Below are 24,071 nucleotides of genomic sequence, written 5' to 3'. Positions count from 1 at the left end.
TCTTGATGAAAGTAAAAGAGGAGAGTGAAAAAGTTGGCTTAAAGCTCAACATTCAGAAAATGAAGATCATGGCATCCGGTCCCATCACTTCATGGGAAATAGATGGGGAAACAGTGGAAACAGTGTCAGACTTTAGTTTTTGGGGCTCCAAAATCACTGCAGATGGTGACTGCAGCCATGAAATTAAAAGACACTTACTCCTTGGAAGAAAAGCTATGACCAACCTAGACAGCATATTCAAAAGCAGAGACATTACTTTGCTGACTAAGGTCCATCTAGTCAAGGCTATGGTTTTTCCTGTGGTCATGTATGGATGTGAGAGTTGGGACTGTGAAGAAGGCTGAGCACTGAAGAATTGATGCTTTTAAACTGTGGTGCTGGAGAAGACTCTTGAGAGTCCCTTGGACTGCAAGGAGATCAACCCTGGGATTTCTTTGGAAGGAATGATGCTAAAGCTGAAACTCCAGTACTCTGGCCACTTCATGCGAAAAGCTGACTGATTGGAAAAGACTCTGATGCTGGGAGGGATTGGGGGCAGGAGGAGAAGGGGATGACAGAGGATGAGATGGCTGGATGACATCACTGACTTGATGGACGCGAGTCTGGGTGAACTCCGGGAGTAGGTGATGGACAGGGAGGCCTGGCTGCGATTCATGGGGTCGCAAAGAGTCAGACAGGACTGAGCGACTGAACTGAAGTGAACCATTATCTTCATCACCTCCACCATAGTTTGGCCTCAGGTCAAATAACAGGAAAGGAACACAACCCCGCCCTTCAACAGAAAATTGGCTTAAAGTTTTACTGAACATGGCCCTGCCCATCAGAGCAAGACCCAACTTCCCCCTCAGGCAGTCTCTTCCGTCAGGAAGCTTCCATAAGCCTCTTACCCTTCTCCATCAGAGGGCAGACAGACTGAAAAATATCTACATAACCAGTTCAAAACTAAAAACAGACCTAACAAGGGCCCAGCCACTGCATTTATCCCAGAGAAACAAAGCCTTACATTCACAGAAGAATTTGTACACAGAAGTTCACAGCAGCTTTACTTGTCATAGCCCAAGCCTGGAAACTACTCAGATGCCCTTCAGAGGGGGAAGTGTCAGACCAACTGCGCTGCATCCACACCACAGTCTAACAGTCAGCAAGGAAGAGGGCGAACCGCTGACACATGCGAAGCCTAGGGTGCATCTTTAGGCAGTGAAGCTGAGCGAGAAAGCCAGCCTCCAAAGGACACATACTGCAGGATCCCATTTATCTGGCAACCCTGAGTAACATAATCACGGAGCCCAGAGTATAGATTAGTGGCTGTCAGAGTGACCAACAGGAAGGAGGGGTTTGACTATAAAGGGGTGATGCCAAGGACAGGACCATAGAGCATCTTGATTGCTGTGGTGTTACTCATGTATAGCCTACATGTGATTCAACTGTGTAGAGCTATACACACGCACACACACACACACACACACATACACACACACACAAATAAGCACACATACAGCCAGTGAAATTTGAATGAATCTGACTGATTATCCCAATGTCAGTTCCTTGGTTTTGATAGTTTGGTGGTTATATGAGATGCTGGGGTAGCTCAGGGAGGCAGACATGAGACTTCTCTGTGCATTTCTTTGCAGCTGCCAGTGAATCTATACTTTCAAAATAAAATAATAAAATACACATAACTATAATCTAATTTCTTCTAATCGCCTGCCCTGCTATCGGCATGGTCCAAGGCACTATCATCTCTTGCCTGGATTATTACAATGGCCTCCTAATGGGTCTCCATACTTTTACATACAGCTTATTCTCAATAGAGCAGCTTTTATAAAGTTAGGCAGTTTTTGTCATTTGTGGAAATAAATGAAGACCAGCCAAACGGGAAAAGGAAAGGTTATTTTTTCAGAGCTTGCTATAGAGCAAGGGAGTCAGCCACTATCGCTTTGTCCTGGCAGAGATTCAAAGACAGGCAGAGGACTGGAAAGCTCTATAGTGAAAAACGGAAGCAAAGTTCAAGTGTGGACTGATTAAGGCTACTGGTAGTCTCCAGCTTTCAAATTGTGGTGCTGGAGCTGAAGAATTGATGCTTTCGGATTGCAGTGCTACGGAAGACTCTTGAGAGTCCCTTGGACTGTAAGGAGACCAAATCACTCAATTCTAAAAGAAATCAACCCTGAATATTTACTGGGAGAACTGATGCTGATGCTGAAGCTCCAGTACTTTGGCCACCTGATGTGAAAAGCCAGCTAACTGGAAAAGACCCTGATGCTGGGAAAGATTGAAGGCAAAAGGAGAAGAGAGCCACAGAGAATGAGATGATTGGAGGGCATCACCAACTCAATGGACATGAGTCCGAGCAAACTCCAGCAGATACTCAATGGACATGAATCTGAGCAAGCTCCAGGAGATAGTGAAGGACAGGGGAGCCTGGTGTGCTGCAGTCCACAGCATTGCAAAGAGTAGGCCGCAACTTAGCAACTATTCCGGCACCTAAGACATGGCTTGGTCTAATGTAAAGTGAGTGCCCAAAACAATTTTTCAGAATGAATATAGGATTATGTGTGTATGCAGGTATATTTAATGACATCTCCTGCTTATTGGGTGCTTGGGGTTTACTGGACACTGTGCTAAATGCTTTCATATATCACCCCCATTTTTACTCTTCATAGCTGTCCGATAGGGTATTGGGTTGGCCAAAAAGTTCATTTGCGTTCTTCCATGAGATCATATACAAATACTTGAATGAACTTTTTCACCAACTCAACATTACCAGAGCCACTTACTGTTCAGGTAAGGTAATCCCATGGGACACAGTGACCAGAGTCCCAGAACTTCTCAAGAACCTACATTAAATGTTTAAAACCTGGAAGTCTGGCTCTAAAATGCAAAAACTACAGAACAGCCCACGTTAATAAATGTTTAATCCAATGTCTAAAAAATATCAACTGTTAACATATCATTAATTTCTGTGTCAACTTCTTTAATTATTAAATATGTAGTATTCATTAAGAACTTCATTCGATTTGGAAATAATTTGTAGATTTTTTTTTTTAACTCCACAAGTACTTCCAGAATGTAAATGAATGTCCACAGAGTGCGGAGAACCCCACGGAGTGCTGAGAACATGCAGATAATTACACTGTGACTGAATTACTCTTAGTCAAATAATTTCCAAGGCAAACTTATAAAAATCACTGTGTTATTTTATGGTAATATGTTATATTTGACAATTCTGTGCATTTCAATAATTGATTTGGGGGAGACACCTCATCCTAGAAAGGTCTTAAAATGCCCTTTGATATAATTGGCTCCATTTTGCAGATTTAGCTCCATGATCTGCAGTTTCCTTGTTCCTCTCTCTGGTCAATCTCCCCCAATTCTCCTGGCCAAACCCTCACATTATCCGGCCTCCCACATCCCTCCTGATCCCTCATCACTGCTTCGCCAACCCTGGGCCTGGGTGTACACAGGGATGGGTGTGTGAGTGTGTGTGGCAACAGTTGGGCAAGGTGGGCATCTCCCAGGCCTGCGCCCCAGCCTCTGGTTCTACTCTTCACTTTCTCTCCACAGCAGCAGCTCCTTTGCCCCCAAGATCCTTCCCAGCTTTGGAAAGCACTTCCAGGGGAAAACCAGCTATCCCCCAAACTGCCACAAGATGGTGCCACAAACTCACGACTGGGCTTCTGCCAGCTCCTTCAAGGAGAAAAAAACGCAGAACAGGAGGTGTCCCAGGAGACAGCTGGGCGCCCCCCCACCCCCCGCCCCAAGCATCTTCTGTTCCCCTCAGGTGTGACTCTGGCTCCTCCAGGGTGACCCTCAGGGCCCTGTTTTCGCCCCTGCGGCAGGTACCATGGTTTGGCTCCTACCCCCTCCCGCTGTCGGTCTCCCTGTTGCTTGTCTCTCCTTGCTCATCTTCCAGCATCCCTCTCCATCTGCCTGTCTCTCCCTCCGTCTCTCCTTTCCTCCTCTCTTCACCCGTGCTGTCTGTCTTCATCTTCCTCAGCAAATCTAATGCTGCTTCATCTTACACAACAAGTCCATTAAAAAAAAAAAAACTTTAATGTGTGTTTATTTATTTGGCTGCTCTGGGTCTTAGTTGAAGCACGCTGACTCTTGGTTGTGGCATGCGGGATCTAGTTTCCTAACTAGAGATTGAACTCTCGCCCTCTGCGTACGGAGCTTGGAGTCTTAGCCACTGGACCACCAGGGAAGTCCTGCAACAAGTCCACTTTAAAAACCAGTTGCTGGTGCCTGTTCTATGGTGGACACTGCCAATCTTGGAAAGTCAGCGGAAGCACACTGGAGTCCCAGTCCAGGGGAAGAAGCTCCAGGCTGAGGACTGTGGTGGGCGAGTCCCTTCGGTCCTCAGTCTCCTCCCTCTCCTTCTCTCCCCTCTTCACGCCTTTCCTCTCTCTCTCTCTCTCTCCAGCCTCTCTCCTGGCTGAGTGGCAGAGGACCTGGGGCAGCAGATGGGGAATATGCCCCCCTCTGCCCACCCCCACACAGTCCACGCCCATTCCCACACAGTGGAGCCAGGCTAAGTGGAGCAACACAAAGCCAGCATCTTAAGACCCTCATTATTCCAAGCCAATCCCACTGCCCCACAGTCCCCACTGACGGAGGAGGAAGTCATGGGCTGGAGCCATGAGACACAGGTTCTGGGCCCAGTCCTGCCACAAATCCCTCTGGAAAGGCCCTCTGGGGGCCTGCTGGTGCTCGGTCATCCCATCTGTGGACCAACCATCTCTTGCTGCCCTGGTTGGGGGTGCTGGACTCCACTTGGCCTAGGATGGGAATCAAGAACCACCCACCAGGAGGAACCAGAAAATTTCTCCTCCCAGCTTCTACCCCTGCAATACACAAACCTCCCCAAGTCCCCACCACCTCATCACTTTCAATTTCATGGATTTTGGCTTGGAGGCCCCACCAAAGGGCTAACCCAGAGAGGCCTGTGTGAGTGACACAGTGACCATGGTTTACCACTGGCACTTTCCCTTGCAAACTGTTCAGTTAATAAACACCCCGGAGCTGCCGCCTGCCCCAGCCCGCCCCCATGCACACAGGAGTGCCGGGATCCTGCCCCCAGCCTTACTTGCTCCCTTCTTTCTCCAGGGTGAGGTGTCAGTCTTTGTCCAGAGCCAATCCCATCAGGGCTCAGGAGCCCATTCCCTTCTCTTCCTCTACAGTCTCCCTCTGCCTCTCTCTCGACTGGATCTTTCCCCATAATATCCTCTCTCTTTCACCCTATAAACACCCACCTCCACGCTAGCCAATGCAACTATAAAAGGGAAAGCATTTTAAAGCACTGATATGAGGAGGTGACGTTGTCAACATCTGACTGTATATTGAAGATGAAGTACTTTGAAGCACTGTGAATAAAAATACAGTTAGTAAGGTAAGAATTAAGTTAGTAAGGTACAGAACTCCTACAGAGAAGTAAATTGCACACTGATTGGATAATATAATGAAAGGAAAGACCCTGTTTACAGTAGTAGCAGAAAAGAGATAGTACCTAGGAATAAACTTTAAAAAAGTGTTCAAGACATTTTACAGTATGAACACTGTAAAACTTCTGAAGAACACTAAGAGGGAAAAAACAAAACAAAACATAAAAACACGCCAGTTCATGGACAGGAAGACTCAGTACCATAAAGACTGCAATTATTTGAGTTACTTCACACATTTAATATGGTCTCCATAAAGATATAAACAGTTTTTTGACCACTCCACTGGCAGCCAGGATCTTAGTTCCCCGATCATAAATGGAACCCAAGTTCCTTGTGTTGGGAGCAGAGTCTTAACCACTGGACCACCAACAAGAGTCCCCTAAACAGTTACTAGGGTAATTCTAAAGTTTATTTTAAAACAGCAACAAGAATAGGCAGGAAGAATTTCTTTTTTTTTTTTTTTTTTTTAAATTTGGCTACGCTGTGTGGCTTCTAGGCTCTTAGTTCTCAGACCAGGGAGTCAGCCCACATCCTCGGCAGTGAAAGTGCTGAGTGGTTAAACACTGACTGCCAGGAAACTCCCAGGAAGAATGTCTTAAGAAGCATTAAAAAGAATTAATCTTATAGATATTCAACATTTTATGAAACCTCAGTAATTAAAACCATGTGGTCTTAGTGAACAGACAAATGGAACAGAACAGAAAACCCAGAGATAGATCCCAAGGCAAACGGAAATACAGAGCACTGAAAAAAATGTGATTCTATATATTTTATGCTCATTTAAATCCCAAGGGGTTTGTCAAACAATTACATGTAAAAAATAAAATAATGGAAGTACATGGAATTCCTTTATGATCTTAGAATGGAAGTTTTTCTTATGACTTAAAACCTAAAAGCCATAAAGTAAAATATATATCATTTCAAATACATCTGTCAAATTTCATGAAAAAATATAAGCAAAGTCAAACTACAGACAACAAATTGGGTTAAACATTTTTACAACTTATATCAAAAAGAACTAATCTCTCTATTATAAAGAGTTCCAGATGTCAAAACAAAAACAGAAACAACCAACACTAAAAAAAAAATACATGAAATAACATTTCACAGAAAAAGAAACACAATAGCTCTTAAACATATTACAAAATTTCAACTTCACACAAAATAAGAGACATGATAAATTTCAAGTTTTGAGGTAATTCAATGGGGAAAATATACCTTTTCAAGAAGATGTGCTGGATACCCACATGGGAGGGCCGGGGGAAATGTCTCAGCCTTTTATCTCATACCATATACAAAAAGTAACTCAAAGTGGATCAGACCTAAAAGTACTAAAAAAAAAAAGCACTTCTAAAAGTTTATAGATTCAGCTAGTACTTTAAGGCACTGTGGCTAAAAGTACTAGAAAACAGGGGAAAATCTTCAAGACCTTCAGCAAAGATGAGCAAAGACTTCCAGGAAAGGACACAAAACCTCTCACCATGAAAAAATTATAGGGATTTCCCTGGTGGTCCAGTGGTTAAGAATCCACCGTGTGACGCAGGTTTGATCCCTGGACGGGAACTAAGATCCCACACGCCATGGAGCAACTAAGACCATGGGCAGCAATTACTGAAGCTAGCGCACCCCGGAGCCTACACACCACAACCACGAGCCTGAGCGCCCCAACTAAGGAGTCTGTGCGCTGCAAGGACCCTTCATGACAATGAGGACCCCACCCGCGTGTCCCAACTAAGACCCGACACAAACATACACATATATAAATACTTTAAAAAGTACAGACTAACTTCATCAAAATTAAAATCTATTGCTTTAAAAAATTAATCATTAAGAAGTTAGAAAGCCGAGCTACAGTCTGGGAGAAAATATTTCAAATAACTGCTAAAAGACATGCATCCAGGATTTACTAAGAACTCTTAGAACTAATACGAATATTATACCAATAAGATAAAGCCAGATTTTAAAGTGAGAAAAAAATTTGACAGATACTTCACCAAAAAAGACATATACCCAATGGGCACCCGAAAAGGGGCTCCAAGTCATCAGGCAGACCCACTGGAAACAACTGACAACACCAAGTGTTGGCACAGCCATCCCGGAATTGGCTTGGCAGTTTCTAGGGCCAGAAGTTTTACTCCTTAGTATTTACCCAAATGAAAACATATACCCATACAAAGACTCATACACAGATAGATGTCCAGAGAAGCTTTGATAATCAAAACTGAAAACTACTCAAATGTCTATCAACAGGTGAAGATGTAAATTGTACCTCTATCCATACAACAGAGTATCACTAACAATAAAAAAGAACAAACTATAGGTACACATAATAACATAGATGATTCAAAAGCACTACAGAAAGAAGCTGGACACAAAAGGATATACATGGCATGGTTTCACTTGTATGAAATTCTAGAAATGTGAAATTTAATCAATAGTTATTAAAAAGCAGATCAATCAGTGGTGACCTGGGCCTGGGGGTGGGGGTGGGAAGACTGAAGATTGAATGGGAAGGGATACAGGGAACCACATGAGTTGATGGAAATGTTCTACATCTTGATTCTGGTGGGTAGTGGTTACATGGTGTTCCATTTGTCAAAGTATATTTAAAATGGGTGCATTTTATGCACCAACCAAAAGACACAGACTGGCCAGGTGGATGAAAACATATTGTATGTATACCCCCCAAACTGTATGTAATTATTTCATAGTCTTAGGTTAATCATGTTTCCATATGGCTTGTAATTATAATTATCATTTATCTGGCTACTTAGTGTGAAAAATGATAAACATCTTTTACTATTAAAAAATGAACACATTTTATCCTATTATCTGTTAAAAAGGTAAATTCTGTGCTTTTTACCTGGGACTGAAAAGAAACCCTGTGCTTTTGCTGGGATGGAAAATCCAAATTTTAAAAAGCAATAAACAATTGAACAACTCTTTTAAAAGTTGAACTTTTTAATTTACTTTTTCACTGAGCTTTTTCATTTACTGGACTGTCAAAAAATTCCAAAGTTTAATTGTGTTGGCATGGCTGTGAGGAAAAACAGACTCTCACTTACTGATGATGGGAATGTAAATTAGAATAATCCCTAAAGAAGGCATTTGGGCAATATTAAATTATAAATCCTTTGACCTAGCAATTTCCTTTCTAGGACTTTATCCCACAGATGAACTTCCGCCACAATAGCATATGTGAAAGGTTATTACTGCATGATTGTTTGAAATAGCAAAACATAAAAAAATAATCTGAATGTCTATCAATCCAAACCAGGTAAAATAAACTATGATACACCCATACAACTGAATCCTATGTAACTATTAATATAAAACTGAATAGGGAAAGTCTAGGTATGCAAATATGGAAAGACTCTCAAGCACAATGTTAAGTGAACAAATTAACATTGTATTTGCTATGCTGCCATTTCTGTAAAAAAAAAAAAAAAAAATCCCAAAAAATAATACATGTGGATTTTCTTGTAAGTGTATTTTTTTAAAACTCCAACTTCATTTTTTTTTTGGCTGCGCAGCACAGCATGTGGGGTCTTAGCACCCTGGCCAGGGACTGAACCTGCACCCTCTGCAGTGGAAGCACAGAGCCTTAACCACTGGGCCACCAGGGAAATCCCCAGAGCCCAACTTCTGGAAGAATAACTTGGAAACTAATACCAGAGAATATCTGTTTGAAACTCCGTGGATGGAGTCAAGAGTATGAGGAACAATTTTTGCAGCTTGCCTTTTTAAACTTCTCTCTTCAAAATTAAATCGGAGAGGGCAATGGCACCCCACTCCAGTACTCTCGCCTGGAGAATCCCATGGACAGAGGAGCCTGGTAGGCTGCAGTCCATGGGGTCGCTGAGAGTTGGACACGACTCAGTGACTTCACTTTCACTTTTCACTTTCATGCATTGGAGAAGGAAATGGCAACCCACTCCAGTGTTCTTGCCTGGAGAATCCCAGGGACGGGGGAGCCTGGTGGGCTGCCATCTATGGGGTCGCAGAGTCGGACACGACTGAAGCAACTTAGCAGCAGCAGCATTCAAAATTAAATACTTATTTAAAAAATAATATCAGAATAATGCATTATATATAGAAAAAGCATCACATAACTGTTTGAGTTATCATTCTTCATCAAGTTACCTGGGGAAACAAATACAGGAAGAGTCTAATGCAGTAGAGGGGCACAGCTGGCACGCAGTATCAGTTACTACGCAAAATCCCTGCACACATCCCCCCCCAGACTTTAGGTCCCAGTTCCCCAAATCGGAGGTGCCTGCTACCCTTCCTGAGGCCTCACAGGGACTTTCCCCTCTGCCGAGTGTCTCCCCCATTTCCTTTCTTCTCTCATCTCCATGTAAACTGTATCTTGGGATCAACTCCTCAGAAAGCTTTCTCTGATGGACACCCTTTCCTCCCCCGCCCCCTCACACCCTGGCCCCGTTAGGTGCCCCTCGTTGCACCCCCACCCCCAGGGACTGCAGAGTCTGCTGGGTCCTCTGAAGCCCAGAGGCCTTGAGCCTGTGGGCTCCCTGTTCTGGAGCGCTGACCTCGCCAAGGAATGAGTTCCCCTCGATGGGATGAGGGCATTAACGGCTAGCAGCAGATTCTATTCTCCACCCACACAGACATCTATAAAAGTTTCAGTTTCCCCTGGTGATGCTGCTTCTCTGACACCCACAAAGAAAATCTGAGTTTTGGTTTCCCTTAAGCTGTCACGAGGAAGGCGCCTGGGGCTTCCCCTCTCACCCTGTGGGGCACTGTGTGCAGCAGCAGCGGAAGGAACAATGATGAACAGCTCAAGCAGGAAGCTCAAGGTCCCACAGGGAGGGCGGACACTCACACAAGAACAGTAACAGAAACAGTGGGGAATGGGCACAAAGACAGCCCTGAAGCAGTCAGGGAGCCCAGGCCCCACTGGGGCTCATGGGCGGTGGGGATTGGAGGGAAGGCTTTTGAACAGGCAGCCCCAGCTGGGTGGCCTCCAGAGAGGTGGAGAGAGGGACAGGGGGCGGTCAGCAGCCTGGGGCTCTGGCCCTTCAGGGAGGGGCCCTGGGGCTGAAACCTAAACCCAGTGGCAGTTTGGTCTATTCCAGGAGGACCTACAAGAGGCGGGCCAAGACAGGCACTGGCAGGAACCAAAGGGTAAACTGGATGGAGCCTGGTGCCAAGGCAGTTGGATAGGGACCTGTCGGGGAAGGCTTGGTGCCAGAGGACAAGCCAGAGGCTGTTCCTCAAAGAGGAGGCTCAAATTTCTGTGGGGTTTTTTTCACAAGCCTCTCTGGGATGTGAGATTCATTCCTTAGAACTCAAGATGTCTAAGACCCTCCTTCTCTGGGGTCCCTGGGGTTTGGGCCAGACCAACGGGGAACCAGTGACCAGGGGTACAGCAGGAGGGGCAGGAGATGGCAGCTCCATCTCCCCTCGAGTGTGAGGAGCCCCTGCCCTTCGCTGGATGAATGGTTTGCCCGACCAGCGCTGTGACACCCACATCCTTCCTGCAAAGCTCTCCCCAGACTACAAAGAGGAACAGAGTGCCTGCTCCTGCCTGCTTTCAAGGCCCTTGTCAGGAAGGGGAACTGCGGGTGATTCCAGATCACTGCTGGGGCTCGGGTCACCCTTCAGGGCCTGGGTCCCGGGCTGGCAGCTCGGACATCACCTCGGAGCCCTCTTCCCCACCCCCCTGTTGCTCTCCAGATACACTGTAAACAGCACGTTTATTTGAGGTTTTCAAACCCCTGGTAAGAAGCACAAGAACAGCAGGGCTCTCCGTCATGCTGCCCTGGCCCCAGCCAGTCAGGCATGCAAGACTGAGGCTGGGAGATGAGTCAAGACACCCTCAGGAGCAGGGCCAGGGAGACACCGCCCTGCCCCCGTCTCCCCCACTCCCCCAGCCCCAGTCTGGGCCTGGATTGCAATCAGCAAGGCAGACCCAGCCCAATCTCAGATCCCTCCCAATGCAGGGACCTCTGCTTGGTCCCTTCTCTCTCCCTCCCCGAGCTGCTCTGACCCCCCTCTCTGACCCCCTCTCCTTGAACTTGAAGCCTGAGTCACATGCAGAGCTCCCTCACACCAGGACCAAACCAGCTGCTGTTGGGCTGTTTCCGTCAGCCCCTCCTCTCCAGCCAGGTCGCCAGAGGAGCAGAGCAGGCCTGGCTCTCCTGTCATTGCCTGGTACCCAGTTCACGTAGGGCGCTTGGCAGGGGACCAGGATCAGCAAACGCTTGCTGAGAGAACCACTGTGGGTGAGAAAGGCAGGGGTGCCCGACTCAGCCTCTCCTAGCTCCAGTGTCTCCCAGCCTCCACTCACTGTCTCCCGCTGGGTCTGACACTCCTCAGGGCTTCAACAATCCAAGATGCAGTGCCAGAGCCTCTGCCTCCAAGATGTCTCCCTGGCTTGGTGCCCAGCTTGGGGCCGGGCTACTGACAGGCAGCCAAACCTGCTACTTCAAGGCCTTGAGGACAGCCTCCAGCTTCATGGCCACGGCCAGGTCGCCCTTCACCTTCAACCGCCCACTCATGTAGGCCCCCAGGGGCCGCAGCTCCCTGCACAACAGGGCCCGTAGGTCCTCCTCGGACAGCTCCACCACCACGTCGGGGATGACATCAGGCACTCCGCGTCCCACCCTCCCTTGCCCTGTGGGGAGAAAGAAAACTGAGAATCAGTAAGGGGACAGCTATGCTACAGAGGGTAGAAGAGGTCAGACATCCCACTGGGAGGGGTGGAAAGAGTGGCTAAGAGCTCAGGTGCTAATACCCAGGGTTCAAGTCCTACTGACTGTGTGACCACTCAGAGCCTCAGTTTCCAAACTGGTGAGATGAGGATGATAATAATCACTAAGTCACGGGTTTATGATGAGAAGTAGGTGACATGATGCGCAAAACACACTCAGACAGAGCCTGGCACGAACTGGCCTGCAATGTGTGCAGGGCTCTTGGTCTAGGCAGCTGGGCCATCTGGGCAGTCCTGCTCATGGGGATGGGACAGGGAGCCCAAGGCCTGGGCAGTCACTGCCTGCAAATGCCATCTGAGCTCCTGATAGCTATGGGTTTGCCCTAAACTGCTGGCAGGAATAGGACCTGGTCTGAAAAGGACCACAGGTGGTAGGGCTATGAGCAACCCCGGCGGGGAGAGGGCAGGGAGGGCAGTGGCACCTGCAGTGAGATCCAGGAAATAGATGCTCTGGGGGCCGCTGGGCAGGATGACGTTGAACTGGTAGCAGGCCCCGACCTGGCTGACCAGGGCCTCTGACAGGATGGGCTTCAGAGCCGACAGCAGCCCCTCGGCCACAGGCTGTTTGGGGCTGGACCCAGCACCCCCGTGAGGTGCAGACGGCTCAACCTCGCTCACCATCTCCAAGGTATCTGCTGGTGGTGGCCAATGGGATGGGGGAGGGAGGCAGAGAGAAGGAAGTCAGTGCGCTGCCAAGGTCAGGATGACGGCGGCCCTCGTGCTTTCACAGCGCTCTCTCTTACACCCACGGCAGGCCTGCGTTCAGTTTCTTCCTCTGCTGAGAGGCTGCCCTTGAGTTTCTAGCCATAACCCCAACCCCCATTTCTAAATCACTCCAGCCCTGAGTCTTAAACTCTCTTCCGGATGCTGTTGCTTCCTCCCATGGAGGCTCCCAAAGGCCTCCACACACTCAGACTCTTCTCATTACCTTAGTTCTAGTCAGCTCTAGAATCAGGGCGGCTGGAACAGCCGGACAGGGTGTGCACTGCACAAGGTGCTTGGTTAAAGGAACAAGAGGCGAAGCTCAGTCTGTGCTGGGCATGAACCTGAACGCCCCGCGGGGGAAACCACCCTTTCCCTGAGGCTCCTCACCTGGTCCAGGGCGCGGGGCGCCTCCTGCCACTGAAGGCACACTGCCTCCCAGGAAGTGGAGGGCCAGCTGCTGCAGGGTGCTGTCCAGGCTGGGCCCTGCTGGGCTGTCCTGGGGCGGCTGGAGCACGGCCTCCACTGCCAGCTCCACGCGGTCCACCTCCAGCCCCCAGGCCCTGGTCACATCGTTGATCTCCAGCTGGAGGAAGTGTGGGGAGAAATGGCACTCGTTCCACAAAGGTCCCATCCAGAGCACCTTCTTTAGGCAGGCTGGTATGGCCACGGTGACCCATGAGGTGCCAGGCCAGCCCTTGAGAAGTGCCCAGCCTGGACAGAGGCAGAGGGCAATTACAACGCAGCCATGGGAAGTTGTAGTGTGCACCAGGGGAGGGTGTGGGGCAGGGAGGAGGGGTGATGCTAGGAGGAGGAGGAGTTATCCAGGTGAAGGCCATAAAGGAGGACCCTTCCAGACAACAGCATGTGACAAAGCCCAGAGAGGGGCACCTCGAACGTTTGCAGAACTGCGAGTAACCACAGCTCCACGTAGCCGGACCCTCAAGTGCGGGCTGGGACACTGGAGACAGCCAAGGGTGGCTGCTCTCTCTCATTTGGACTTATTCTGAGGCACAAGGGGCCCCCAAGAGGAGTTTAGCAGCAAAGTGACAGAGTAGTCTTCCTAGCTGCAAAGATTCTCTTGGCTGCTATGTGGACGCTGGACCGGAGGGGTTGAGGATGGAGGGAGACCAGGTAGGATGGTGTTTCAAACCGCAGGCAAAAGTTACGCAGACGCAGTGTCAGGCAGAGGCGGCTTTGAGCCGAGACTCATGGCGGAGGGGCACAACTCTTAGACTCTAAGCCACAGAAGGACACTAAAGCAGCAACACCACTGGGCTTCTCGGGTGCCTGAGTGTGCGAACAGAGGAAGGATGGGGAGGAGCCGGGGAAGCCAGGTTTCTGATGTGGGTCCTTGCACAGATCATGAGTGTGGGCATTCACCCAGAAAGCACACACAGAGGAAGACACAGATGTGGGCGTGGGCAGGGAAGGAATGATGAGTATCCCTTTAGGGAAGGAATAAGGTATTTTTAAATACATTAAGCTTGAGGTGTCTATGGGACAGCCAACCACAGCTGGGTAAGTAGGTCCAGGAAGTAGGACAGAATGGTACTGGATCAGAGTGTCGTGAATAATTAGTGTCCAGAAGTAGCAAACAGCCCCAGGGGGATCACAGGTGAAAAGAGACCACTGAGGGAACCCTGGAAACAGGAGGACAGGGAGTAACCAGGTGTGTGGAATAACAGAATTCAGAGGAAACAGGGGATCCAATAATAAGAGAAGGACAAGCCATGGAGTCCAAGGCTGCCTCCAGGTGACGAGAGGGAAGGACTGAGAAGTGTTCCTGTGCTGGCAAGAGGGAGGTCACTGTGGGGTCGGCAGTGATGTCAGTCTTAGGAGCCTAGAGTAACAAGAGGAAGGGAGGAAGGAAAGGGAAGAGAGGGGTGAAGAGCTAGAAGGGGTGTGGGACAAAAGGAGAGCGTGCAGAAAGGCAAGAAGAGGATGAGTGGAGAGAGGGAGCCGAGTCCCGGGCCCCGAGCACTGGGGAGTGCAGAGGAACCAGATGCTTCCAGGGAGGCAGAAAACAGCACCGAGGCAGATGAGCTTCAGGGGGTGACGCTGGAGGAGTTCTCACCCTAGAGCGCTTTCTCCTGAGGTTCAAGAGGCAAGGCCTGCTGCAGAGGGATGGGTGGGGGTGGGGCCAGCAGTAGGGGAGGCTGGGCCAGGCCTGGAGGGGTAAAGCAGCAGGCACAAGTGGGTAAGCAGCTAAGAAGGCCCAGCAAGGGAGAGGTGGGAAGCCTGCAGTCCCTCCAGGTGCAAAACAGGCAGATGGAGAAGTGAAAATGAGAAACGGATGTCTGAACCAGGCCTTGCCGAAGGTGGTGGACTTCCTGAGATTTCATTTTATCCAGGTACTGAATCCACTTTGCCAGGAGCTAAGTCAGTCTGGGTAATGGCCCTACAGGACTCTATGGGTAATGGCCCTACAGGACTCTAATGCCCTGGTATGGGACTCACACCCTCAAATGGCCTCAGGTGGCTTTGTTGCACCAAAGTAATGTGCAGCAAGGCCAAAAACAAAGGCCAAGAACAAAATCTGATTTGTGTAAGACTAAGCAGTGGACTAACTCACTCCAGTGTTCTTGCCTGGAGAATCCCAGGGACGGGGGAGCCTGGTGGGCTGCCGTCTATGGGGTCGCACAGAGTCGGACACGACAGAAGCGACTTAGCAGCAGCAGCAGCAGCAAGCAGTGGACTGGAGGGCAGGGGCAGGTGATCTGGCTCTGGCCCAGCTCTGACCTTGACCACAGCTCTTAGGGGCAAGTCATAACTTCTGAGCCTTAATTTCCTTCCTCCAAAATAAAAGAGTGATACTAGCCTTTGTGCAGCAAAATGCAAAGCTGAGATACACTGAGGCAGACAAAATGCTATGCGTGTGAGAAGTATTGTTACTATCAAAAATAGAATTTTCTTGGGAATTTCAGCCAGTTGATTTATTTCCTGAAGGGACTGGAACCTCCAGGAATGGTATTACCCACTCCCTTCCCTGTCCTCTAACCCTGGGGAAGGCAGAGCCTAGGGGAACGAGGAGGAACTTCACCCACGGTCCCCTGCACATGGGAGAAAGCCTGAGGTGAGCATGAGGAACAGGCGACATGCCCTCACACCCGTATTTATTTCAACCCCTCTTGTCACAGGAGGGATCTGAGGTGAATTCCAGTGTAACTGCTCACACTCAGACAAGAGGCAGGAAAAAGGCCCAGAACAAACAACACAAAACCACAAAAATGCACATGCTGCCTTGGGGAGCATGGAATTCCCCAGAAGGTGACTGGGCCAGGAAGGCCCCTGCTCCTTTCACCCACCTGCCCGCCCAGGAGGCCGCTCAGTGCCCCTGAGGCCCAGCGTTGTAATGCCTGCAGGGCAGTGAAGAGTGAAACCTCAGGCAAGACTCAAGGCCACTCCCCTGGCCCAGCCCCTTCACCTCTCAGGCCCAGTTTGCCCAAGATCGCTATGGTCTGTGCCCATCTTTCATTCCTCAGCTCACAGTCCCACCAAGACCACTGACTCTTCACAAGTTATTACACTCTTAGGACACAAGGTAAACTGAGGCCCAAAGTGATCTGGTGCTATGCTAAAGTGCCCCAGCAGGCAGAGCCAGGCTCACGTGCCAGCCACGGAACTCTGTCCAGTGCAGAGCTGCCTACCAAGAGTTGGTCGCTGATCTTGAGCTTCTCCATCTGGATCTCTCGCAGGGGCCTCTTGAGCAGGGCCTTGGTCATGGCATTCTGGGCTGTCATGCGTGTGGCTGTGTTCAGGTCCTTCACCGTCATCACCGACAGTACCGGGTCCCAGATGCGGAACTGGACGTCGGCCCCCACGGACAGCACAGCCCCATCCTTAGAGGCCAACTGTTAGGAGAGGCCAGGAAAGAGGGGCAGGGGCTGCAGCAAGGCCAGGCCCACTGAGACCACCTAACCTGACCCACTTGCCTGGCCACTGGCTCCTCGAGAACAAAATGGTAACCCCAAGTGCAGGGGGTTCTATATACAGAGCAAAGATGTCCTCCCAGCCTCCCTCCTCCTTTTTCTGGCTACTCGCAGGCCAAGGTACTGACATCCACAACACACCCAGCATAAGCTCCCCACTCCCTCTGGGCAGGGCAGCCGAGAAGCCCCTCACCTTGCAGGGAGGAACATTGAAGGCTCGTGTCCTCAGATCTACCCTCTGAAAAGAGTCGATGAAGGGCAGGAGCAGAACCACACCGGGTCCTTGAGGGGTGCGGATCCGGCCCAGTCGAAACACGATCATGCGCTCATAGGTGGGCACGATCTGCTCGTAATAGCAAGGGAAAGGGTCAAAAGCACTGAGCTGATGCTGACAATTATGTCTGCCCAGGTCTTTTCTCCCACCTCTCTCCCTCAGGTTCAGGGTCAGGGATCCTTAGCTCTGTTTCCAGATGAAAAAAAAACAAGCTCTGAGAGGTTAACTGATTTGCTCAAACACCACAAAGCCCCCAGGTGAAACAGGCAAGATTTGAAGGCAGTTCTGAGTAACTCCAAAAGCCATGCTCTCAACTATGATACTGTACTGACTTGATTGTCTGTGAAACCTTTTACCTGTATGGTCTAAAGCTAAACATGACTCAAACCAGGAAACTGTCTGCCCTTGTCTTAGTCAAGGCATAAGCTGGGCTGCTCTAACAGCAACCCTGAGGGAAGGGCTTTGCCAGCTTCAGGTTCCTGGAGTCCTCAAGGAAGGAAATATATCCAAATTGAGAAGGCTCAGAGAGGCAGTGACTTGCCCAAGGTTACAAGATATTTGTTTCAGTGGCAGTTTTAGGATTAGGATTTAGGGCCTAAGGAAGGACTCCCTTCCAGACCACCCCAAACCCTAAACTTTCCAGAGACAGTGGCTGTTGTCTGGGGCTACGTGAGGGTCAGCTTCCACCTCCACTGCAGCTCCCAGGTGCGAGCCTCTACTCTACTCATCCTTTCCCTTCTGCCCCATCCCTTGTTGAAAACGAGGCTGAAATTCCTTTTACTCATCACTTGCTGGGCCAGGTTGAGTGTTTTTCACTTCTAACTTAGCCTAACCCAAAGGGAAGAAGATATTCCTGTGCACCTTAACACCAGTGTTCAGACCCCTAAACTTGGGCATTTGGGACGACTTGTTTCTGCCACTTACTGGTTCCCAATAAAGTTGAGCCTCAGTTTCCTCATCTGAAAGGTGAGAATGAACAATTCTTGTCCAGCCCATTTCACAGTGTTAGCTGCTCAGTCATGTCCGACTCTTTGTGACCCCACCAAGATCCTCTGTCTATGGAATTTTCCAGGCAAGAATACTGGAGTGGAGTGCCATTCCCTTCTCCAGGAGATCTTCCCAACCTAAGAATTGAACCCAGGACTCCTGCACTGCAGGCAGATTCTTTACCATCTGCGCCCATTTCACAGAGATGTGATAATATTTAGAGGAAGCAGGCAGAGGATGGGAAATTCATGCACCAATGTTAAAGCTCTCAGTGTGGCCCAACCACTCTGGGGACTGACCCAGCCAGCCTTACCTTCAGGGCAAACCAACCAGAAATGGGGAAGGTGATCAGCAGCAGCAAGAACCCCAGAAAACTGATAAGGCCATGGCAGAAGCAGGAGGGCCAGCTCTGAGGTGCATCTAGGGACAAAAGAGCAGAGACAGTCAAAAATGCCAACTGCGTCTGGCATGACAGCTGCAGGCTGAGTGAACTCAGTCAAGTGCACCTTTTGCCCACCTCCCCTTTCAGGGGCTCCTTCCTTCTCAGAGCTAAGATGTTCTTTCCTAACTCACAGTGTTTCATTTCACTGGAGTGCCCTAAAAACCATCAAATACTTGCCTTGCCTAATACTAACTCCGTATCTGTGGGCAGGAGCTAGTTAAGGACTGTTCCTTCCTTCCACATATCAGAATCAATTTGTTCCAAGTCCCAGCCTCACAAGGCCCATTCTCTGCTAAGCAGCAGTCATTGGAACTGAGAAGTTAATCACAGGACAGCTCAGCTCTCCTCAATGGGCTGAGCAGGAGTCAATCCTTTTGTCTGATTTAAACAGCCTCCCACTTCTGGTGAAGCCAGGAAGAACTCAGCATCTGTAAACACATGCTGGGTTGAACTGAAGGCTTTTGGCATAACACCTCCTCCACTATTGCCCGGAAGTGTGCTTTCAATTTGGAGGTAAGGTGTTAACCAAAAGAGATAAAGCATCAATGGCTCTTCAACAGATGACACAGATGAGGGCTAAGATGTTCTTTCTTAGCTCACAATTCTTCACCACACTTTAATGTCCTAATGACTATCAAAATGCATGCTTCACTTGAAGCAGCTTCAGAAGAGAGGTGAGGGGAGGGGGACTAGGAAGAAAAGACTTGGCTGAAGCACAGGTCCCTGCTCCTGGTGAATGAGAACCCCAGGATGGGACTGAAAGCTGAGAAACCCCCATGATCTTGGGGATCCTCTCCCAACCCTGAACTGGAAGCAGACAGAATCCTCTGCTCCACCCTTCCAGGAACACCACACCCTTTGGGCTCTCTGAGCACTGGAATACTAAATCTCCTGCTTCTTTCTGACCCATGTGGCCCCAGCAGGAAAAGAACTCTTGGATAGCGGCAGCTCTCATTACAGGAGGGGGTCACAGAAGGGCTGAATCCTCTGGGGTTTTGTTGTCAGGCTGAGGCATGTGGGATCTGACCTCTGGGTCAAGGGAATTACTCAAGGCTTTGGAGAAAAACAGAGCCTGGGAAGACATGACAGGCATCTAAGGGCCTGCCTTTTTGCCCGGCGCATCTCCACCAGGAAACCGGGAGATACTCAAGCTTGAGGAATCTAGAGGTGTCCCCTGAGGTGAAGATTCTGCCACTTCTCGGCGACCAAGTGCTCTTGGCGTGCTGGTGACCTCCTATGCCTTGACCTTAGTTTCTTTCTGGGCAAAACGGAAACCTGAAACCTTTCGGGTGATAAATGCCAAGAAGAAACGAGGTGGGGCGAGACTTCTTGAAAGTAAGAGAGCTCCAGTGCTGCCGCCCCGTAGCTCTAAGGGCGGATGGGCGGTAGTGTCCCAGCGCCTGATCCAAGCCCTTCTCCACATCGTGGAAAACCCCTCTCGGTCCCTCCTCTTAGGCTGCGAGGACGCAAGACACTCTGACTCCCGAGAGGCAGAGAGTTCGGGGGTGCCTGCTGATCTCCCTCGGGTCCGCTGCGCTGGGCGGCCACTCACCGGCCCCCGGCCCCACGCCGCCCGGCTCCGGGGACAAGCAGCCCTTCTGAGAGCCCAGGAAGCCGAAGTTCGACTGCTGGAAACGGTCAAAGTCCCCCAAAGGCAGCGCCCGATACCCAGACCTGCCAAGCATGGTTCCCAACAGAGGGCACGCCCCGCGCCCCAGGGCAGAGCGGGACTTGACCAGCCAGCCGCTACACCGCCCCGCCCCCGCCGACCGCTGCTTCCGGTTTCGCCTGCGCTGCCGGGCGAGGGGTAGGGCCGGCCCGAGTGCAGGAGGAGGAGGCCGACCGCGCCCGGCTCGCACCGTTGCATAGCGCCCTCTGTGCTGGGAGGACCGAACTGCGATTGCGGGGCTGGGAGGAAGGGGGTGGTCAAGTGGTCCTGGAGGCCCGCAACGGTCCGCTCCTCCTAAACCTTTTCCCACTAGGTCTTAGAAAAGGATCAGGAAGAGAAGCTGAGCTTTGTAAGGGAGTTTTCAGGAGCTGAATCTCCAGAAGCAAAGAAATGCTACCAGCCTTCTCAGCACAAACTGACAAACTCTGGACGGATTTGGGGAAGATTGCCTTTAGGGTTTCTCCAAGGCATGATCAGCAAATTATTCCTGTTCGTATCCCTGAAGCTCCATTACTTTGGTCACCTGATGCGAAGAGCCGACTCATTAGAAAAGATCCTGTTGCTGGGAAAGATTGAAGGTAGTAGGAGAAGGGGACGACAGAGGATGAGATGGTTGGATGGCATCACCAGCTCAATGGACATGAGTTGGAGCAAGCTCCGGGAGACTCTGGGAGATGGTGAAGGACAGGGAAGCCTAGCGTGCTGCAGTCCATGGGGTTGCAAAGAGTCGGACATGACTGAGCGACTGAACAACAACAAAGCCCAGCAAGCAGGCCTGGCACAGAGAGGATGTCAGTGCTTATCTGTTGAATGAAGGGGTAACCAGGTCATTATGGGTCAACCTGGGGCAGGAGGGCCTGAGCTTCGGCACAAAAAGAAAGAAATTCTGTGTGCAGATCTCAGGGAACATGGCAGAGTAAAGAAGGGGATTACATAGTGCTATCCCAGGGCAGCCCTCCCGAGCATCACAGACCCTCAGTCTTACAGATGCTGAAATAGCACACCCCACAGTCCGGGTACCCAAAGGTAACTTGCTTCTCCCTGGCTGGATAAAACCAAATGCAAAAGGTGAATTTACTCTGTATACCAACAAATTTTAATTTCCAACAAGGCAGGCTGTGTTCCAAAGTGGGCAAAGAAATTAAAGCTTTTCTTGTTCCACACATGCCGGTCCTGCCTCCAAAGGCCCCTCAGCCATAGTCCACTTCCAGATCCCTTCTGCAAATGGCTCCTTATCATCTTTGGCTTTTCCTAGCTTCATAGCCTGGTTCTAAAGCCCTGGGGACACTAATCAAGCAGCAGGGTGCATGCAGTAGGCTCTTGAGGTTTTTGCACTGTCCCTAGGAAGTTAGTTCTCCCCTATCCTCCCACCCTGACCCTGAACTATAAGTTCACCCCACCCCCAACTATTAAAGTTTTACAAGAGCAAAGTCCTGTCACGCCCTTCTAATCTGTCCCAAACTAGAACTGAACACAAAATGGGTCCATGGGAGTCATCACAATGAATGGAATGCATTGAGGTTTGAAGACAGGGGCACTGGCCCAGTGATGCCACCTGGAGCTGTGCCTTCTCCCCTCACCAGCTGAGAGCTGGGGCTTCTCCTTTGACCCATTGCTAAGTTGCTGTCTCCTCATTTTTCTCATACCTGCCCACCAGCTCTCCCCATTCCCTACTGCCTCAGATCCACCAGCCCTTCCTGCTGTCACATCAGGCATCATCCTGATGCCGTCATCTCCACTCAGCGTCCTCCCAGTCTGATTCAGGTCCCTCCTCTCATCCCACAGCCACTGTCCCAGACCACCTGGCCCTAGGTTGTCAGAGAGACTGTCCCAATATACACAATGGACATGGTTCCTTGTTTTCAAACCCTTCACCAACTCTCTGTGGTCCATAGCCCTGGTCCATCTCCTTATCTTGCCCAGCCCATCTTGGTCTGACATCATGCATGGGTCCCCTCTTGAATCTGAAAATAACCAAAATGAGTTGCTTGTTTCAAAACTAGTTTCGAAACAGCTTCTGTTTCAAACCTCCATGGCTTTGCATATGCTGTTCTCTTGGTCTTAAGTGTCGCCCACCCATCCCCAGCCTCTGAATCCCTGGCAAATTCCCACCATCACTTCAAATCCCAGCTGAGTGATCTCCTGTCCAGCCAGTCTCAACACTGTGAAAATCTCCCTTTGGGGGCCTGCTCCTGCATTAGATCTGGGGTGGTTCAGATGCTAAAGAATCTGCCTGCAGTGCAGGAGACCTGGGTTCCATCCCTGGGTAGGGAAGATCCCCTTTAGAAGGGAATGGCTACCCACTCCAGTATTCTTGCCTGGAGAATCTGCCCCCATGGGCAGAGGAGCCTAGAAGACGATGGGGTCCCAAAGAGTCGGACACGACTAGAAGACTAACACTTTCCCTTTTTTTTCCAAAGTAGGAGAAACGCGTGGCCCGGCTGTGTGGCTCTTGCTCCCAGCTGAGGGCTCGCACGAAGCTGTGCCAGTGTGAGCTGAATGAAAGATTCCAAGCCGAGGGCAGGGACGGCCTCCATTCTGCACAAACATCAGTTCTGCCGCTGTCCCGCGTGTGACTGCTCTTCTCTCCCTCCTCGCCGCTCTGGGCGTGTCTTCAGGACCCTGGGCCAGCCTCTCCGACCCTAGAACCGCCGGTAGCTAGTGTCTCACTTCCTCTGGGAGGCGGGCCCTGAGCTGGCACCTCCCATTTAGGGCTGCTCCGGAGCTCAGTGTCCTGGCGCCTGCCTCCGGTTCAGTTTCTCCGCTCTCGAAGAGCGAAACTGAGAATCGAAACTGCGCTGGATTCCATGCAGCAGGATCCGGAACCTGCCGGATCTCCGGGGCCCCAGCAGGACCCCGCACTGCCCCACTCCCCCAGCATGCCTCCCCCGGAGTCACTCTCCGAAGGCCACCAGTCCAGCCACAGCGACAGCCCCACAGAGGTACTACTGCGTTTGGGGAGATGGGGTTGGGGCTTTGTTAATTAGGTATGGTCGGTGGAATGGAGGGACTGGGGAACTTGACCAAGTACCTTGAAAAATGACGTAAAGAAGGGAGACCAGGTGCGAGGGTCCTGACCTTCTCGGCTGGGTTAGGGGTCGTGGAAAGTAGAAAAGGGGGCCAGCATGAGTTTGAGGGGAGAGGTCTCTCTGGGTTGCGATTCTCCACGAGCAGCGGGGTGATGCTGAGGGTGAGTGGCACCCCGGACCAGACTCTTCCGCCCAAGCTGGCGACATGCCTCTTATCCCCTACCTCAGATGAAGGACCACCTGTTAAGGAAAATGGAGGTAGTAGTCTTATCGCACCCGCCTGGCAGACCCGGACAAGCTCCCGGTGTGGACAAGCCAGAATCTTTGTCCTCAGATCAGAAAGTGGAGAGGGGTGTCTTGGCTAAGGCCCAGGATTCTTGTGGTTTCTCCTCTAGGAAGCTACTTGGATCCTTTTCCTGGGGCACCGTGCTCCCTCAACCTCCATCCGGAGGAGTTTTTTAAGGGTTTACTGGTCTTTTCCTGCACAAACTCCCCACCCCCAAAGGAAGTGCTTAGATCACTTGCTCTGTTTTCTTCCAGCCCCTTTTTACTCTCCTTCATGAAAGTACAAATAATATTGCATTAACTTTTATTTGTTGCATTATAACACCTAGAAATAATATTTACAATACTAGTTAACATGTTTGAGTATTTCTCACGTGCCAGGTACTGTATTATGTTACGTATGGTTTATCTGTTTCTAGGTGTACAATTCAGTGGCATTAAATGCATTCCACAATGTAACCATCACCACAGTCAATTTTCAGAATTTTTTCATTGAAACAAAAATCTGTACCCTTTAAGCTCCTCATTCTCCTCTTCCCCCTGCTGCTGCTGCTGCTAAGTCGCTTCAGTCGTGTCC

General features: G+C 50.0%; 2 protein-coding genes across 11 annotated transcripts in view; one reads left to right on the top strand and one right to left on the bottom strand.

The window, feature by feature from the left end:
- Positions 1–11,518: 11,518 nt before the first annotated feature.
- STOML1 (stomatin like 1) lies at positions 11,519–20,196 on the bottom strand. Of its 5 annotated transcripts, none has more exons than XM_068991206.1 (7): positions 20,064–20,196; positions 18,383–18,489; positions 17,002–17,151; positions 16,527–16,730; positions 13,267–13,462; positions 12,597–12,809; positions 11,519–12,078 (listed from the first exon to the last, which is right to left on the bottom strand). In XM_068991206.1, exons 1-7 carry the CDS (start codon positions 20,194–20,196, stop codon positions 11,885–11,887), a joined length of 1,197 nt encoding a protein of 398 aa, XP_068847307.1. In that variant the 3' UTR covers positions 11,519–11,884. The 5 variants fall into 5 exon arrangements, with proteins under 5 accessions (XP_068847307.1, XP_068847308.1, XP_068847311.1 ...); XM_068991207.1 differs by having other exon boundaries at positions 12,597–12,806; XM_068991210.1 differs by lacking the exon at positions 12,597–12,809.
- Positions 20,197–22,938: 2,742 nt separating this feature from the next.
- Positions 22,939–24,071, top strand: part of PML (PML nuclear body scaffold) — a 51,378-nt gene continuing 50,245 nt past the window's right edge. For 5 of the 6 annotated variants that reach the window (XM_068991438.1, XM_068991436.1, XM_068991439.1 and 2 more), the window contains exon 1: positions 22,939–23,122. In XM_068991438.1, coding sequence (XP_068847539.1) covers positions 22,988–23,122 — 135 coding nt within the window. In that variant the 5' untranslated portion in view covers positions 22,939–22,987. Of the gene's footprint in view, positions 23,133–24,071 lie in introns of all 6 variants that reach the window. The other variant, XM_068991437.1, reaches the window with a different exon arrangement.

Source organism: Capricornis sumatraensis, chromosome 19 (genome assembly GCF_032405125.1).
Source record: "Capricornis sumatraensis isolate serow.1 chromosome 19, serow.2, whole genome shotgun sequence".
NCBI classification, from domain to species: Eukaryota; Metazoa; Chordata; class Mammalia; order Artiodactyla; family Bovidae; genus Capricornis; species Capricornis sumatraensis.
This window is presented reverse-complemented; position numbering and strand designations above follow the sequence as displayed.